The sequence below is a fragment of the Camponotus floridanus genome, unplaced genomic scaffold (assembly GCF_003227725.1).
Source record: "Camponotus floridanus strain SB8 unplaced genomic scaffold, Cflo_v7.5 scaffold4, whole genome shotgun sequence".
NCBI classification, from domain to species: domain Eukaryota; kingdom Metazoa; phylum Arthropoda; class Insecta; order Hymenoptera; family Formicidae; genus Camponotus; species Camponotus floridanus.
This window is the reverse complement of record NW_020229547.1, coordinates 1,927,485-1,944,437: the sequence shown is the minus strand read 5'-3', so window position 1 is coordinate 1,944,437 and position 16,953 is coordinate 1,927,485. Positions and strand designations below refer to the sequence as shown.

Genomic DNA, 16,953 nt, shown 5'->3' with positions numbered 1-16,953 from the left:
AAGACTAGAAAATAGATATTATAGGAAAAAGATATTACTTAACGTTAAATATGCATGTAATCACTTATTTGAAACGTGCTGACCTGACAAATGAACAAATTCTTTTGATAGATTGCACCACTTCTTTATCCTCATGACTAAGATCTCCGACATTCTTCAATTCTGGTCTTAAAAGAACTTGACTTCGTACACGCTCCAAAGTAATCGACAAAGGCATCGTTAATATCTTTGCCCAATTCGTTGCTTCGTAATTAACCATAAACTGAAATATATATATATATATATATATATATATATATATATATATATATGATTATTTGCAATATAATTGTATAGAATTATAAACATTTCTCGAAAACTCATATATATTTCTTGTATGATGCTTTAAGTGCAATATTTAAAAATACAATACGATATGCACATTTACAGATATGCTATTTACAGATTCTCTCTTTTGACGTTTTATAATCAATGAATAAAATATATGAACAATTTATTGAATTTAAAGTAATTTAAAGCAATATTTTCATAATTTCAATTTATTTACCATGTGTTTATTATAAATAAAAAATTACTTGCAATATATAATATATATGCATACTAATTATAATCAAAACAAATTTGCTCTAATAGATATCTAATAGATATTAAAATTTATAATTTATATTAAGAGGACAGAATTTTATTACTAACCTGATCAAAGCAGGTATCCTCGATATGAAACATCAAGTGTGCAAGAGGTTTTATGATGGGTGAGACTTCTGGCAGATTCAGCAAATCCATCTGTCTGTTCTTCTCGTCGCAACGTAGATTATTTAATACCCAATCGGATGCTCGGACTAAATATTCGCATATAATCTGACACGTAAAATTAATCATGTACCATATCAATTTATCAATTTATTCATTTTTTTCTACTGTAGTAAATATATGAGCATCAATGCATGATAATATATCGTTGCTTTACTCACTTTTAAGGAACGTCGTCCAGTACTTGTGAACAATAATTCGTCCGTGTAAGTTTCAATGACGCAAGTCATGTTCTGTAATTTGTCGTTTCTCGAAGTTTGACCTTCTCTTCTGAGGCTGTAACAAAGTTTTTACTCAAATAAAAAATAAAACGAAAAATGTAATTTTTAATTAATATTAAGTTAAACAAGTTACAAGTGAAGTAACTTAAGTCGTTACGTTAATTATTTTAATCAAATTTTGCAAGTTCGATTCATTCAGAGATTTTACATATTTAACGCTAAATGCAGTTCAAATGCAAGTATAAATATAATATATAATAATATGCATAACATGTATTTTAATGCGAAACATATACAATACATTCTCGAATTTTTACAATAAATCTATAATTCCTTTAACACGTTTATTAAAATAACAAATACATAAAATACATAATTCTTGACAATAATCATTTAACAAATTTTTGATAAATAAATCTGCAGTTTTGAAATCGATAAATCTTTCTTAAGAAACTGCAAATTTCATATGCTTTTTTCTATAATATTTTCATTAAATATTTTCATTAAATATTTTCATTAAATATTTTCATTAAATACAGTTTAAATAATATAGTTAAAATTGTAAAAGAAAATCGATCGTTTTCTCAGTAACAAATGATAGATCGGAAAAACGGCTAGACATCTATAGGCATTTATAAATACTTTTTCGATTTGTATTTTCTACTGGATCCAATCAGAAGATACTAGTAAGTTAAAAATAATCAAGTAGAAAATAATTAATTTTTAGTCTTTAAAGAAGAGATGCACCTGTCTTTCACGAGAAGCAAGAAGGAGTCTATCTGCGCCGTGTGCTTGTTGTCCTCGTCGATGCTGCAAATTGCCTCGGCGAGCGCAGTGGCAGCGGTCGATCTATCGTAAGGATTAAAGGGGCTCAGCTCGCAGCTCGTGTTTTCGGAACTCGGTGTACCATGGACATCATTGCTTCCGCTCTTTGCAGACACATCCAGAAAGCCGGAGTACAGGGCAGCGCACAGTATTTGAAGCAACACGTTGCCGCCGATCGGTCGACAATGTGCGGGAATGTTATCGTTGAGCGCGAAAGCCGCGCGTAAAATGGGAGTCGAAGCTGTCACGTACAACTCGGTGAAACAACCGATTGCCAGCGACATGGTTTGATATATGCTGGCACCTGTCTGAATTTTTAGAATTTATATAATGCATTTTTAAATAAATGTCCACCTTCTTTCGGCGAGCGCGCGTATCAGACTTCACAATTTTATGTTTCCCTTATAGCTCCGCGATTTGCCCAAAAACAAATTAATTTTCGTTAAAAAAACGATTAAATATGAGTAATATTTTTGTAAAAAAATCTAAACTTTTAGATACGCGCATCTCGCATGTCATACATGATACATTGCAATTACTTTCGCAGCTTCTAAAAGCATCTCGACTATCGGTTGCATCATGATTTTCAGAGGCTTTATTAAGGCATTGAGCCAGGGTGGTCTTGATTGATTCCAAACCTTTAAAATAATGAGTAAATTATAATTAGTGAAGTGATGCATTATTAAATTATTACAAATTGCACATACAATAAAATTAAGAATTTGTTTGGAAATTGCATTTATCAAAATTTTACGTAAGAAATATTTTTCTGTATTTATTTCCCCCGTATAAATAAATAAATATTACTTAACTCGTGTTTAAAACGTCGATTTGTAATATTAATCATATGTTTTATATTTTACTCCCTACACATTTATTAAATATATAAATTTAAATTATCAGACATATTAAATCAATCTAAATATTTTAATGAGAGTTGGTATAAATTTACACGATTAAATCTTTCTATAATATTTCATAAAAGCACCTGTTGTCTGTCCAGATAATTGGACCAATTCGGATCCTGCTTTAATGCAGGTATAATTACGCGCTCCGGCTCGTTAACGGTTACCACTAATACATGAAATAAGCTGTATAATGCCAAAGCCGAAGTTATTTTTAGCGATTTATCGCACGCTGATCCACTGCATAAGAAGCCACCGCAACTCTTTTCGTCCTTCTTCGATTTGTCAAGTGCGTCGCACTCGTCCACGGACGTAAAGCCCACATTTTGACGTACTAACGTCTTTAATAGCATCTTGCCTACGATATAATCGTTCATCGATATCACCTGCAAGAGAAAAGTTTACGTATATATAATAATAAGATGTAAGACTTAAAAATAAAAAGAACTTTAAAATTAATTATTAATAATTACTTTCATCAGTTGAGGCCAATTAGGTTGAGGCTGATGTCTCATGACATTCAATTCAAGAATGACAGCTTTATCTTCGGGTAATGTTACAATGTCAGCTAGAGAATCAGTTGCGTCTAATCCTAATAAATTCGAAGCGCATATTAATAGCCAAGGAGCCGGACTGCGTCGCGGCCGCAGTATCGCCAAATTTTCCAATCCGTGTCGAAAGATCTAAATAACGAAATTATTTATTTATTATTTATATCGTTTAATATTGAAAGATATTTTTTATCATACTAAATGTACACTTTTCTTTATGATACAAATAAGTGTCACTAAATCGCACAAAGAATTTAATACGTAATATTTTTTATCTTTTTATACAATTTCCATATTTTAATATTAAGCACTTCAATTTATATAATTACATTTAATTAAAACAATGTGTTTTTTTATATTTAACTTGTTGGAAAATATTTTAATTTAAATAACAATTGCAATTTACTTAATTGATTTATTTAATAAAAATAATGTGTTTTTATATTCAAATAATATGTTCAACTTACCGGAAAATATTTTTAAAATCTACCACTCTAGAGACTGACACAATTCTTACCTGATACAATTCTTTGAGAGGAGTGCCTCTAAGTAACAAGCAAATTAATAATTCATTACACTTTGCATGTATATCTCTTATCGCTGTCGGCAAATTACTCGGTCGTGCACCTATCATTCCGTCGCCATCGACACATGCACCTAAAGCTAAATATCCCGTACAGCAGAGCACATTAAAGGCGTCCGACCAAAATTGTTCGGATCGTGCTATTGACGGTCGACCCTGTTGCAATTTCATTATTTGCGTTCTTTAATTTATTCCATCTTACTGAATCACACACAAATGACACTCAAACGTTAATAAATTACGGACGAACGTGCATAATGCATAAATGCATGCAAGTGATAAGAAAAAAAAACGATCGATAAAATTCAATTTCACGTTTGCTCAAACGAGTTTCATTTGCGTGATTCATGGTAACAATAAAGCGTTCTACGCAGAGAAACAACGGAACAAAATAAATTGAAAAATTAATCGAAACTAGTCGTGATATATTGCAGCCTTACGTGAATGAATCGCGTCGTTATGATAGATAGGGATTCGTTTAGCATTTCTGAAAATACACGCTGTGCCATCTTAGGCGAGACAGTATTCCATAAATCCGCCTTAGTACCTGAAAATATTAGCGTATTCGTTTTTTGCAAATGTTATATTGGAGCGTTATAAATCTATCTCTGTAAAATACTGTCCTGAAATTATAATACTCGCAAAGAAATAAGAATTAATATTAATTTTATTTACCTTGCATATACAGCCACCACATCTGTACAACATAGGAACAACGCTCTTTCTCAAAGAATGGTTTGTTGCTATGCCAGCTGAGAGAATCCGCTTCGTTAAGTATGTACAACGAAATTAATCTACAGTGTAGGTCGAGCAATCTCTCTGCCACGGCTTCGGCCATTTCGTGGAATGCTTTGTGGGATTTATTAATTTTTTCACTATAAAGAGAAAAAAAAAGATTTAATGGATTCTATAAATCATATATTCATATATTCTATAAATCATATATTTTGCCTTATTTAGAGCCGGCTTTAGAGATTAGTTCTGGTTAAATAGCAAAACTTTTTGCATCACTCATATATATATAAAATCCTTCGAATCTTATTATTTTTTTTCTCTTGATAGTAAAAGCAAAACTTATCTCCGAAGCTTCGATTATCGGTTGTAAGTCTTTTCCAACATAGGAGAAACAATAAGATACTAAACTCGATTTTAGGATCTTCCATATAGCTGGCAAATGCTATCGTTGCCACATAACGCTCCTTTATCAGAATTCTAATGTTCATTTCTACAGTTTTTACAGTTATTTTATTTTAAATACAAGGAAATGAAACTAAAAAATATTCTTTATTTGTCTTATATTTTTAGTCTGAGAAAAATAATTTATTTTATTTTAATTTTGAGAAAAAATAATTTTATATATATATATATATATATATATATATATATTTATTTATATATATATATATTTTTTGTGTTATATAATCATCTAATTATAATGTGCATTGCATAAAATCAATTCTTTCTTTTTTAACGATTATTTAAACAAAATTCTACTTTGTTCCGAAAAAAGATGGTAAATAAAAGATAAATTATTAGTGAGATTAAAATAAAAATCTAAAATCTATTCTACAAATATTATACTGTTTTTTGAAAAAAATTTCACAGCATTATAATTTAAAAAAAATTATAATTAATTAAACACTGATATTTATGAATTATAATATTTATGCATTATAATTAATTAAGCTTTATAAAAGCACCTTGATTGAGAAGAGATAGTTCCTTTTGTGTGCTGATTGTAACACCATAAGCAATTTCGTATGAGTGCTGCTGCGCCCAAAGTGGCGGTGAGCACAGTGAGATCGGCGTGATCTAAAGACTCTTGAATTAACATATGCAAATGTTCTGAAAATGGAAAAGTAAGAAAAACATCGTTTCATCTCTTTATGCTTTTTTTAAATATTTTTAAGTTTACAAATCTCTAGAATATTGTGCCGTTATCAAAAAATTATTTAAGTCAAATACAACTTTCTTGATGAGATAAAAATACAAAGTAAATTAAAAGGGGACAAGAGTCAACAGCGAAATTGTATTATTTAATTAGAATCGATTTTCTTAAGTAGAAATTTAATCCAAGATCTAATTACGGTATTATTCCACGAATTCGACAAGGATCTTTCAAAGTGAATTAAATTTCTTTGACACACACACACACACACACACACACACACACACACACACACACACACACACACACACACACACACACACACACACACACACACACACATACAATACATCTTAAAAATACAAAATATATATTAATAATTATTATTTATACTAAGATAAAAAACTGAAATTTAAAAGTTTAACATGCTTAATTAGAATAGTTACATTTAAATTATATAAAGAATCTATAATTTATATATATTTATCAATATTTTCCTAATATATATTTATCAATTTCCTTTTATTTTATCCTATTAATATTTTTTTATTAGATAGCGTTTGAAATATCTCATTTTATTTTTCGTCATCGAGATAAAATGTACCTAATAATTGTTCAGCGGTATCGACAACAAGCAGAATAAAATCGGACGGTTGAATCCGCTTAATAACACCGTCCTCGCTATCGACGCTGGACGTGCTTTCGTTTTCGGCAGAGCTTAAACCAGAGGCACGCTTAAAAGCGGCTACAAAATCCGCTTCCCACCATGTGACAATCTTTATTGCGGCGAACGAAGCGTGTCGTGGAAAATCGAGTTTTCCACCGCTAATGCGTAGGCACAGCGGTTCTCTCAAAACGGTTTGCATTTCCTATATCGCAAATTACAATATTATATGAGTAGTATATGAGTGTTAATTACGGCGTATCGTATTTTTAGAGTAAATAATATATCGCATATAAATTAATTCAAATTTGCATTTCACTAAAATATTATAACTTATTAATTATTTAGCATTATTAATTTAGTATTTAAAATTCATGTATGTATCACAAAATGATACGTAATAATGATAAATAATTGAATTGTTCAATTCGCATATATGTATTCCAGTTTCAAAACCGCGGTCAATAAATCAACTTTTTTGCAATCAAATATAATGTCATAATAAATTCGAAACAAAGCGCTTTCGATATTACATATCCTTTTGAAAACAAATATAATATAAAATACAAACTACATTAATGGCAAATAATTTATAGCTAGCTAATTGGTACCTGGTAATATTGCATATCTCGTTGCAATAAAATTCTTACGCGATCGACCAAATTCCCATCTTCCATAATCTCCATTTTGCTCTCTATCGAATAATATAGAGTAAATAAGTACTGTCAAACAATATGATTTAATTATCTCATTATGCATAATTTTCTATGTGCAAATATTAAGCAAATTCTATATAGGTGCAATGTAATTGAAATTAAGAATGCACTTTATTTATATAATATATATACATGATATGATCTTGCTTTAGCAAAAAATGTTGCTTAATATACAATTATCTAATTTAATGAAAGAAACCTTATAATTATGTTATATATATATATACACACATATATCCATATATACAATTTTTCTAGAGTTTAAAATTTTTAATTAGTTATATGTACACACATATGTATGTATATACATATATGATATATATAAATATATACATATATATATATATATATATATATATATATATAACTAATTGAATTAGTTAAATATATACATATATTTGTATAACTAATTTAAAATTTCTTAAAAAACATAAAAATATTCATGATGGATACTATGGCTGTGTTCCAAAATTACTGTCAGTACTGCAAATTCTATAGTGCACATTACGTATATTTTCAGTGCTAGCAGTAAACTGGCAGCAATTTCGGAACACGATCTATATAATGAATATGTTATATGTCTTTTTTAAGATAACTTGCATAAATCAATATTCTTTTTAAAGCATAAATAAATATATGTGTCACTACAAAAATTCAATAACAATAAATATGTGTCACTACAAAAATTCAATATGCAGTACAATAATATGTGATTACTTGATATATTAAGATTACTCACATGATAATTTTACTGTAGCATCTATACATATATATATATATATATATATATATATATATATATATATATATATTGAAAAATTTCCTTTTCTTATAATACTTCTTATTCTTCTATAAATTTTCTTCTCTTATAATATTAGTTTTATGTACAACTTTTTCATAAATCTAACCTTTAGTAACTTCCACATACAATTATATAAAGAAAATTAATTCACATCAGCTATCATAATTAACTCTCCATTAACATTTCTCAGAACAAAAACCATTAATCACACATCTTGTTTATTTTTACCACCAAAAGAACATTTATCAAAACACGCTTGATTTTTCACAATTGCTGGTATTTCATTATTTAATAATTCGTGTAGTGTTTTGCCATCATGTTTATATATCCATTGGCCATTTATAAAATCATAACGTTTTGGTCCTGATTTTGGAGAAGAGAGCCAAATCTGTTTGTTTGGTGTTTGACGATTTATAACATAAGTACCGTATGGCTCACCAAATATTACAGTCAGTACACCATCCTGCAGTAAAAATTTTGTATATATTATTACACATACACATAAATGACAATTATAGATCTTTTAACTAATACTCGCATACTCCATAAGATACATCTGCATCTGGCAAATGTGTCGCTGTTTCAACCAATTCCTCAAAGTACTCAGTTAATGAATCTAAAGTTTCTTCACAGATCTTCTCGTATTGAACAGAGCTAAGTACGCTAATAAAATTACATAAATTAATTTTGACAATATATGCAAATATTGTAATATTAATTTTAAAAAATAATAATTAATATAAAGATACTCACTATTCTGTCGAGTGTTCAGCATTTGAACTAAAACTTTTTAAAGACGATTGTAGTATCGGTTGAGGATTTCTCTTCGAAAAATATGACGAATCAAGGTTAGCATAACCTCGAACGTAGCTTTTGCATTTATTTAGTTGTATGATGCGTTTTTTAATCAAAGTCTTACTTAACAAGTTACAAGTTAACTTCGAGATTATGCTCGATTTCGTTACGATAGGCAACATGATAAACAGTCTTTCTCTCTTTGAACTTTTATCGATTAAACAAGCTCTCCAGTTAATATAACGAAATTTTCTTGAGCATCTGACACATGTTTACATCGCTATGTCGGCATAGTCGGCATATCACTGCATGTAAATACAAGAACTACCGCGCATTACCTACTGCGCAAGTCCAGCAGTAGATTATTAAACAATAATTAAATAATAAAAATATAAATATTTCTGGAAATATTTTGGAAAGCATCTAAATCAAGTAATAATTTTTAAGAATGAAAAAAGTCGAAAGTTAAGAATAAAAAAAAATCAAAAGTAAATCTTTGTTTAAAAAAGAAAGATAATTCCTTGATATTAAAAATTCCGAACTATGGTCGCATGGAAATCACTTAACGAAATTGTCACTCGTTGCATCAGAATATATGATAAATCCGTCAAATAAACTCCGTGCGACTGTAAGCATTTTTTTGTCGAATATAACAATAAAATTATCGAGAAAAAGACAAATTTAATTTTCGATAATCAATATTATCAGCGTATAAATATGTAATGTGTAGAATGTCGAGAAAAATATCGGGCAATCATTGTTATATAACATAAATATATATTTATTTATGTAACATATTTATATATTTATTTATAATATATTGATTTCCTAGGATCTTCTTCGTCACAATATATGACAATATTAATTATCATTTGAGGGTGACTAAAGTTGTACGGGATTTTGAATGATTTCACATCGTTAATATTAGTTGGGTTTGTTGAGGGAATCCCTGATAGCGAGACAGAATTTACACGACTATGACGAATAAAAGAAAGTAAGAAGAGACGGAGAAGGAGGAACATGTATGATGCACTAGCAAGTAGTATCAGTAAATCATTTAATGTAAGATACGCGCGTGCATGTGTCAGTCTTTCTCTGAATTTCACGCGAATCTGACGCTTAATAAATATCATTTCAACATCAAGAATTGGTAGTCTTAAACATGTTTTCTTGCAAAATTGATCTTGCGATACTTCGGCTAACGTTCGCATTAATATGCATATTCGCGAAATCGGGTTTTCCTTACGTGTTGCCAGATCCGATCTTCGAAGTACTAAAACCGCAAGGCCTTCGAGTTTCCATACCTGGTAAGCTTTATATTAAAATTTATATAAAGTTAACGTTTCAAATTATTACATTTTTTCTTCTTCTGAAAAAGAAAAAAAAATAATTTTAAGCATTGATATTCTCGAAAAGAGCATTTTACATATGTAATATGGAATATAATGATAGAAATATTGATAGCTAAATTATGAAAATATCGAAAATATATGACTTTTACTTAACTTGATGAGAATTTATAAAAAAACATACATTTTATACAGAATTATATCGCATATAACTCTAATTTGTGATGACTTATGTAATACAGATACGCGCATACATATACATCGCAATCACTATCAGTGTATATATTATCAAAAATATCGCTAGGGTCGTGTCAAGTTGAATTATCAAACTCATTGAGAATAAACTAACATGTGTATATATTCTATGCTTGTTTTTTTAACAATTATATTTTAACAAATATTGAAGTTAACATTATCAGTTATTAATTATTAACATAAATAAATAAATACCTCAAGCATTTACTTTGGGGATTCCCGGGGATAACCAAGACTTTGAGATTGTAAAGCGAATGGTATTAAATGTTTTTTCTTGGAATAATGACGTATTCTAATGCTAAACATGCTTTTATACACACATGTATCGTATAACTAATATTATTATTTACACAGTTTATTTTACACACGCATATGTATACGTGTATGTGTGTATAAAATTATGATGTAAAATGAAAAATAAAAGAATAATTAAATAATGAAAAAATGTTACATTTATACTGTAAATCAAATTCTAATTTATTTATAAGATTACAATAAAAAGAAAGAATTGTTTTTATATTTATAAATGCATTATATGTGTTATTAATAGATGCACCGGGCTTAAGAACATTTGGTTTCCACGCTAATGTGAATAAAGCAATTCGCGCTAACGGATACGGCGAAATCGCTGGTAATGTCTATTTAACGACAAACAACCGCTGGGTTTTCGAGGATTCGGAAGTGACTATAAAAAATAGAGATGTACTTCATTATTGGATTTATGCGCAAGTGGATGGAACTCAGCATAGAAGCGACGTCCGGAGGTGGACGCATTCCTGTAAGATTATTTACAGTAATTTATAATTTAAAAAGTAAAATAAAAGTAACGATATTTTTACGTATCTCTTACATTAATAACAGTGGAAAACCAAGAAACTACGTGGAGCTCTACATCAAAATATGAAATTCCGACCACAGAAAAATATTCACGGCTATTGCTCGAGGATAATTTCGATTCCTTCAATAGGACATTATGGAAACGCGAAATAAAGATGCCTTTAATACCGGTGAGATTCAGAGACCATTTAAGAATCGTTAAAAAAAAAATAAAGCAATGATGCGATTGTAATGTACGATGAAAGATTAGCACAATGCTTGATACATGTTTTAAGTATATATATATATATATATATATATATATATATATATATATATATAATAAAATGTAAAATAAAATATAAAATAAAATATAACAAAATAATATATAAAAATAATATATAATATATATATATATATATTTTATATATATATATATATATATATATATATATATATATTATTTTTTAAATAATTTTGTTGAAATTAGGACTATGAGTTCTGCGTATATCACAATGAAAATCATGAGCAACTTGTACAAGTTAAGGATGGTCAATTATTTATAAAACCGAGTATATTAGAGGATTTATATGGTGAGAACGTGACTGCTTTCGGAAGAATGCAACTTAATAGGTAAATAGTGTTAATCACTGAGACAAAATCTCTCTCTACTTATAATGAAAATTCTCGTTACTCTTTCTTTTATATATAATTTATTTTTTTTAGATGTACCAGCACGATTAGTTACGAATGCTCGCGACAGGCATTATCCTATAGCATTTTACCGCCTATTATATCTGCGCGTCTTACCACGAAGGAACATTTTGTTTTGCGATACGGAAAAATCGAAATCCGTGCCAAATTTCCTCAGGGTGACTGGTTATATCCAGGTAATTATACATCATTTACTGCAACAGATAACAAGATAATTGAAAAAATCCGTATTATGCAACATAAAATAAAGCAATGTTTCAACTGATGTATAGAATGTCAAAAAATTTATTATTTTCATTCTATTTCGTTTTTATTAATCTACCAATTTCTTGCAAATAATTTCAATCAATATATTTTTCAATTTATATATATTTTTCTAATGATAAGTATTTAGATTTGAAATTCTTATTTTCTGGAAAGAATTTTAAATTTTTATTCTTCTTGACAATCTAAAGTAGTTCTTTTTCTACAAAATAGACTCTCTATAAAACTGTCAAAGAAATCTTGAGAAAATTTAGTCATAACATTGCACGATCTAATTGTTACAGTAAATATTAATATTTATTGTTAGTATTTATTAGTTTATAATGCAGTAGTATTGCGCTAAATAAAAAGAAATCAAAAAATATATATCGTCTTATGTAACTTTAACAGAAATGTGGCTCGAGCCAAAATATTATACGTACGGTGCAAATTATACGAGTGGCCGTGTTCTTTTGGGTATAACTCGGGGCAATGAGAATTTAGTGAACGCCACAGATGTTTCGAAAATTTACGACTCCCGAAGATTGGATTTTGGCGTGAGAGTAGGTGCATTGCCAAACGTTCGGGAAATAATCGTATCGAAGCTACGCGAATTCGGACCGCGATGGACGCAGGATTTCCATACATACACGACTATCTGGACTAGCGATGGTTTCACGTTTTTGGTCGATGGCGAAGAGGTTGGCCAAGTGAAGCCTGGCGAAGAAAAATGGTTGAGTGGAGCCAACGCAAACAGAAAAAATGCTCCATTCGATCAAGAGGTAACATCAGTGCATCTTGAATTCTATTATTGTTACACGGGCACAAATAATATTGCTGTAAAACAGATGTCAGTGTAAATCAGTGAGTTTCCAGAGAAAATTGCTTATATATAATTAAATATTATTTCACATAATTATATATAGAATATTTCTATACATAAATCTTCCTTTTTATGTTTTTAATTATTCTTCTTATTTTTTCTACGAAAACGGTATATAAGAAAAGGAAACATAAAAGTAAAAAGAAAAGGAAGCTATACATATTTTGTATATATATATATATATATATTTACATGGTCAATTTTTTTCCAAGTTAGACTAAATTGCGAGCAAAACTGATAACCGATGTTTTTTTTAATTAAACCAAAACTTGATCGAAATCGAAATTTTACAAATGATTTTTTTGGAAACTAAAGTTTTTTAGATTTTCTAATAACATATATAAAAAAGAAATAAAGTTAGCGAATTTTATAAATTATGCATAAAAATAGAAATAGTAGAAATAAAATATTATGTAACTTAATAGAGAAACAAAAAAATGAAAAAAAAATTTTAGAAAACCACATTAATAATTAAAACTATAAATAATTAAAATTATAAACAACCGAAATTCAAACGGTTTTAACTCTTTTCATTGATCAAGAAACCGAAACAGTTATTATTATATAAATGACCTTAACTATGATCAAATCGGAATATCATTTGATTCCTTGGATGTGACCTTGTATAAAAAAATATTGTAATTATCCTACAAAAATATTTATCATGTTCTATCTTATGTTGTGAGCATATACACATACATAAATTAATTTTAAATATGAAATATATACATCAGAGCTATGTATTCTTGAAAAACTAGATATTAATTTATAATTTTTTTCATTATTATAGTTCTATATTACTCTCGGCGTCGGTGCGGGTGGAATACGTGTATTTCCGGATAACACGACCAGTTTTGGAATACCAAAACCATGGAAAAATGTGGAGGCTAAGGTATCAATCTTTTAATATATTCAATATTACATATATAGTTTCTGTTCTTCAAATAGATATCTTAAAATAGGAGATTGATTTTTAAAACGGTTCTACATAAAAAAAAAATATATATATATATATATATATATTAGTTTTATTTAATTATAGGCAATGTTGAATTTCTGGAAATCTCGAAACGAATGGCTGCCAAGTTGGAGAAAAGACAATGGCAAAAAGACTGCTTTTGAGATAGATTACGTTAAAGTATGGTCTGATTGAATTAACGCGCTTACATTTGTAACTCATTTCTTATCATTCATATATTTTGTAACGATTGATCTCACAGACCTTTTCGAATGACGTATATAAATAATTATTCAATACTGCTGTATTAGACATCAATAAAAATCAGCGGTTATTAACTTCTGATTCAACGATGACGAAAAATTATAATGTTGCTAGCAATATTATATTCTAGTACTCGAAAGCCTCACTGATATATGTGAAATCTTTTTGTTCATATAATACAATCTAAAAATTTTGTAATTAGTATGCATTGTTTCGCTGCAAAAGAAAGTGAACGATACTATCTTCGTAAAATTGGAAAGAAATTCAGGGTCGCCCGGAGCTGGTTCTACCTTTAATGCTCGTTCCATATCTTAACGACTCAGACGATCATCCTCTGATAATGTTTCTACATGCATGTAAAAATTTCTTAAACGACATTTATGAAGGACATGCTTTCCATGTTTAGCAAAACAGATTTTTCGAAGCGATATTATTATTCATAGATATATTCACTAATTATAAGTTTCCTTACATGACATTTTGTACTCTTAGCAATATATCTTATTTTTCTTTTTTTTTAGCATATAATTTTTATATCCTTATATAAAAATAAAGATGTATATCTATTATATTTCTCGTTGTAATCTTATAAATACAAAAAAAAAAAAAATAATTGATTTATAAGTTAATCATATTTCGAAGTTTACATCATTAAATCTTCTCTTTCTCTCTTTCTTATTGCATGAGACGTAATAACGTATCTCTGCAAAGCTAAAAATACCATACTAGATTCAATACATTGTGGAAACTGGCTATCAAGGTCATCCTGTACGAAATCAGGCTTGATTTTACTCGGAAGTTTTGTTTTCCTTATAAACATCATCTAAAACGTATACGAGAAATTCAACTTTAAGCTCATACGCAAGATTTCATGTTTTGATGCTGACATAAATATTTTTTTAAACAACATACGAGAAAATCATATAGAAAAAAAGAAATAATAAAGAAATAATTCAAATGCAATATGCCGACTTTCGACCTGGTCCATCTTTCAAACCGGTTTACCTCGGAAACAAGAAAAAAGGAGCACCGTGCGATCTTTCTTCCGTCTGCTTCGCTTGAGTATGTTGTGCTTGATGTGCTCTGTCGGAGAGCCAATTAATTTAACATCTACTACAGCGCGCACGTGTTTTATACTATCGTAGCACATAAGATCTTAGCAAAGTCGAACGACCTCATCTTCGGCTTCGACGTCTTGTCCGGTTTTGTTCCCTCTTCTACGGTGACGAGACTTTTTTCTCAGAAGCAAACAGTCGATCGATAGCTCTTGCAGTAGCTGCCACGATTTCCTCTCATAGAGCCGGTAGAAAATTCAAACGTGTTTAATTCTTCGTAAAAATCATATGTTAGTTTTTCATCATATTTGACCACTCAATCCGTTTACTTGTCAAGATCTTCTGATAGATGATGATACTAAAAAAGATAGCTGTTATTTTGATAGTCCTCATTTGGGCCCGTGTTTCTTTGGCGGATTATCGTCATCGCTCAAAACGTTCAAGTAAGTTTCAAATGCAATTCAAAATCAAATAAATATATTACAATCATTCGATATTTAATCAGATAAAATTAATATTACCGGATTTATATATAAAGTTTTTAAAAAAACTTTAAATTATAATATTTTATTTTTATTATATATTATGATTAGAAAATATCTACATATTTTTTCCACATAAAATCTAAGAGATTTACTCGAAAAATATCTCATAAAGAGGAAAAATAATCAAAATAGTTTTTCAAATTTTTTTATGCATCTTCCGGATATATTGCTTAGCTAATATGTGAATGTTTAATGTGACATCGATTTATTACCTCTACTGAATATAAATTTTCATAAAATCATTTTCATATGTATGCAGTAAAAATCATTGAGAATATCGGATGTTTAAATATAATTCATTGTCATCACCTGTCATATCAGTTTCTGCATCTCAGAATGCACGCAATTGAATAATTGATTAAATGAATGGTTGATTTAAAAAAACCGATTTTATATATATATATATATATATATATATATATGTGTGTGTGTGTGTGTGTGTGTGTGTATATATATAAAAGAATTGGATAATTAAAAAATTATGAAAATTTTTCATTTCAGACAATGAATATATATTACACAGATGTACAGCCACTGCGGAATTAATTAGGAAACATAGGAACGGCGAAGGTATCAGTTCGCGTAAAACCGAGGATAATTCCTCTCGGTTGCAGACACAACAGAGAGATCCTGAGATTTTTGCAGTGACGACTCTAATCGATGCTTCTCGATCTGAAACTTCGAGCGGTATTTATCGACGTATGACTCATATGAGGAGGCGCGGTAATGGACACGCACGTCGAATCACGGGCAAACAGTTGGCAGATACACCCCTCAGAACTCTCAATATAGATACGTCTCAAGAAAGACCATCAGCCTTTAAAAGAAAGAATCTGTTACCAGAACTTCCGCGCGATATATCGAGCGGAAAAATTGATTCGTCGCCGCGTGTAGTAATCATCAAACCTACAACTTAACAATTCCAATAACATTTGACTTACGCAAAGTTTGAATTTATCACAAAAATTCATGTAAACTCATTACAATTATTTGTAATAATTTCAATAAAATTTTGTATAAATTCAAATATATCCAAAAAATTGCTATATCTTTTTATACTAATAATTTGTTAGAGATTATTTTGATCATGATTAGATTTTCGAAAACATTT

General features: G+C 29.0%; 4 protein-coding genes across 5 annotated transcripts; 2 read left to right on the top strand and 2 right to left on the bottom strand.

Moving 5' to 3' along the window:
* Positions 1-19: 19 nt before the first annotated feature.
* Positions 20-7,922, bottom strand: LOC105253010. The gene is made up of 14 exons (XM_025411543.1): positions 7,903-7,922; positions 7,059-7,141; positions 6,388-6,652; positions 5,596-5,740; positions 4,571-4,770; positions 4,336-4,442; positions 3,830-4,051; positions 3,235-3,444; positions 2,845-3,147; positions 2,396-2,494; positions 1,779-2,164; positions 972-1,086; positions 694-858; positions 20-262 (listed from the first exon to the last, which is right to left on the bottom strand). Exons 2-14 carry the CDS (start codon positions 7,131-7,133, stop codon positions 65-67), a joined length of 2,490 nt encoding a protein of 829 aa, XP_025267328.1. The 5' UTR covers positions 7,134-7,141; positions 7,903-7,922; the 3' UTR covers positions 20-64.
* Positions 7,923-8,021: 99 nt separating this feature from the next.
* On the bottom strand, positions 8,022-9,062 carry LOC105253011 (frataxin homolog, mitochondrial). The gene is made up of 3 exons (XM_011260744.3): positions 8,719-9,062; positions 8,508-8,628; positions 8,022-8,428 (listed from the first exon to the last, which is right to left on the bottom strand). The coding sequence occupies exons 1-3, from the start codon at positions 8,940-8,942 to the stop codon at positions 8,171-8,173; spliced, it is 603 nt and encodes a 200-aa protein (XP_011259046.1). The 5' UTR covers positions 8,943-9,062; the 3' UTR covers positions 8,022-8,170.
* A 724-nt stretch (positions 9,063-9,786) lies between these two features.
* On the top strand, positions 9,787-14,401 carry LOC105253012 (beta-1,3-glucan-binding protein-like). 2 transcript variants are annotated; one of them, XM_025411425.1, is made up of 8 exons: positions 9,787-10,067; positions 10,915-11,142; positions 11,226-11,371; positions 11,671-11,813; positions 11,907-12,070; positions 12,549-12,919; positions 13,811-13,912; positions 14,047-14,401. In XM_025411425.1, the coding sequence occupies exons 1-8, from the start codon at positions 9,923-9,925 to the stop codon at positions 14,140-14,142; spliced, it is 1,395 nt and encodes a 464-aa protein (XP_025267210.1). In that variant the 5' UTR covers positions 9,787-9,922; the 3' UTR covers positions 14,143-14,401. The 2 variants fall into 2 exon arrangements, with proteins under 2 accessions (XP_025267210.1, XP_025267209.1); XM_025411424.1 differs by having other exon boundaries at positions 9,788-10,067; positions 14,063-14,401.
* A 906-nt stretch (positions 14,402-15,307) lies between these two features.
* On the top strand, positions 15,308-16,845 carry LOC105253016. Its single transcript, XM_011260757.3, has 2 exons — positions 15,308-15,740; positions 16,344-16,845. Exons 1-2 carry the CDS (start codon positions 15,647-15,649, stop codon positions 16,757-16,759), a joined length of 510 nt encoding a protein of 169 aa, XP_011259059.1. The 5' UTR covers positions 15,308-15,646; the 3' UTR covers positions 16,760-16,845.
* Positions 16,846-16,953: the final 108 nt, after the last annotated feature.

What these genes read in the sequence shown, in the direction of transcription:
- LOC105253016 (XM_011260757.3), top strand. Translation starts at nt 15,647, where the DNA reads ATGATGATACTAAAAAAGATAGCTGTTATTTTGATAGTCCTCATTTGG. An exon ending in TCATCGCTCAAAACGTTCAA is followed by an intron (nt 15,741 to 16,343) that starts GTAAGTTTCAAA and finishes TTTTCATTTCAG; the next exon opens with ACAATGAATATATATTACAC.
- LOC105253010 (XM_025411543.1), bottom strand. Translation starts at nt 7,133, where the DNA reads ATGGAGATTATGGAAGATGGGAATTTGGTCGATCGCGTAAGAATTTTA. An exon ending in ACTATCTCTTCTCAATCAAG is followed by an intron (nt 4,771 to 5,595) that starts GTGCTTTTATAA and finishes TTCTCTTTATAG; the next exon opens with TGAAAAAATTAATAAATCCC. An exon ending in TAACGACGCGATTCATTCAC is followed by an intron (nt 4,052 to 4,335) that starts GTAAGGCTGCAA and finishes AAATTGCAACAG; the next exon opens with GGTCGACCGTCAATAGCACG.
- LOC105253011 (XM_011260744.3), bottom strand. Translation starts at nt 8,942, where the DNA reads ATGTTGCCTATCGTAACGAAATCGAGCATAATCTCGAAGTTAACTTGT. An exon ending in GCTGAACACTCGACAGAATA is followed by an intron (nt 8,629 to 8,718) that starts GTGAGTATCTTT and finishes TAATTTTATTAG; the next exon opens with CGTACTTAGCTCTGTTCAAT. An exon ending in ATGCAGATGTATCTTATGGA is followed by an intron (nt 8,429 to 8,507) that starts GTATGCGAGTAT and finishes TTTTTACTGCAG; the next exon opens with GATGGTGTACTGACTGTAAT.
- LOC105253012 (XM_025411424.1), top strand. Translation starts at nt 9,923, where the DNA reads ATGTTTTCTTGCAAAATTGATCTTGCGATACTTCGGCTAACGTTCGCA. An exon ending in GGGTGACTGGTTATATCCAG is followed by an intron (nt 12,071 to 12,548) that starts GTAATTATACAT and finishes TAACTTTAACAG; the next exon opens with AAATGTGGCTCGAGCCAAAA. An exon ending in GGAAAAATGTGGAGGCTAAG is followed by an intron (nt 13,913 to 14,062) that starts GTATCAATCTTT and finishes ATTTAATTATAG; the next exon opens with GCAATGTTGAATTTCTGGAA.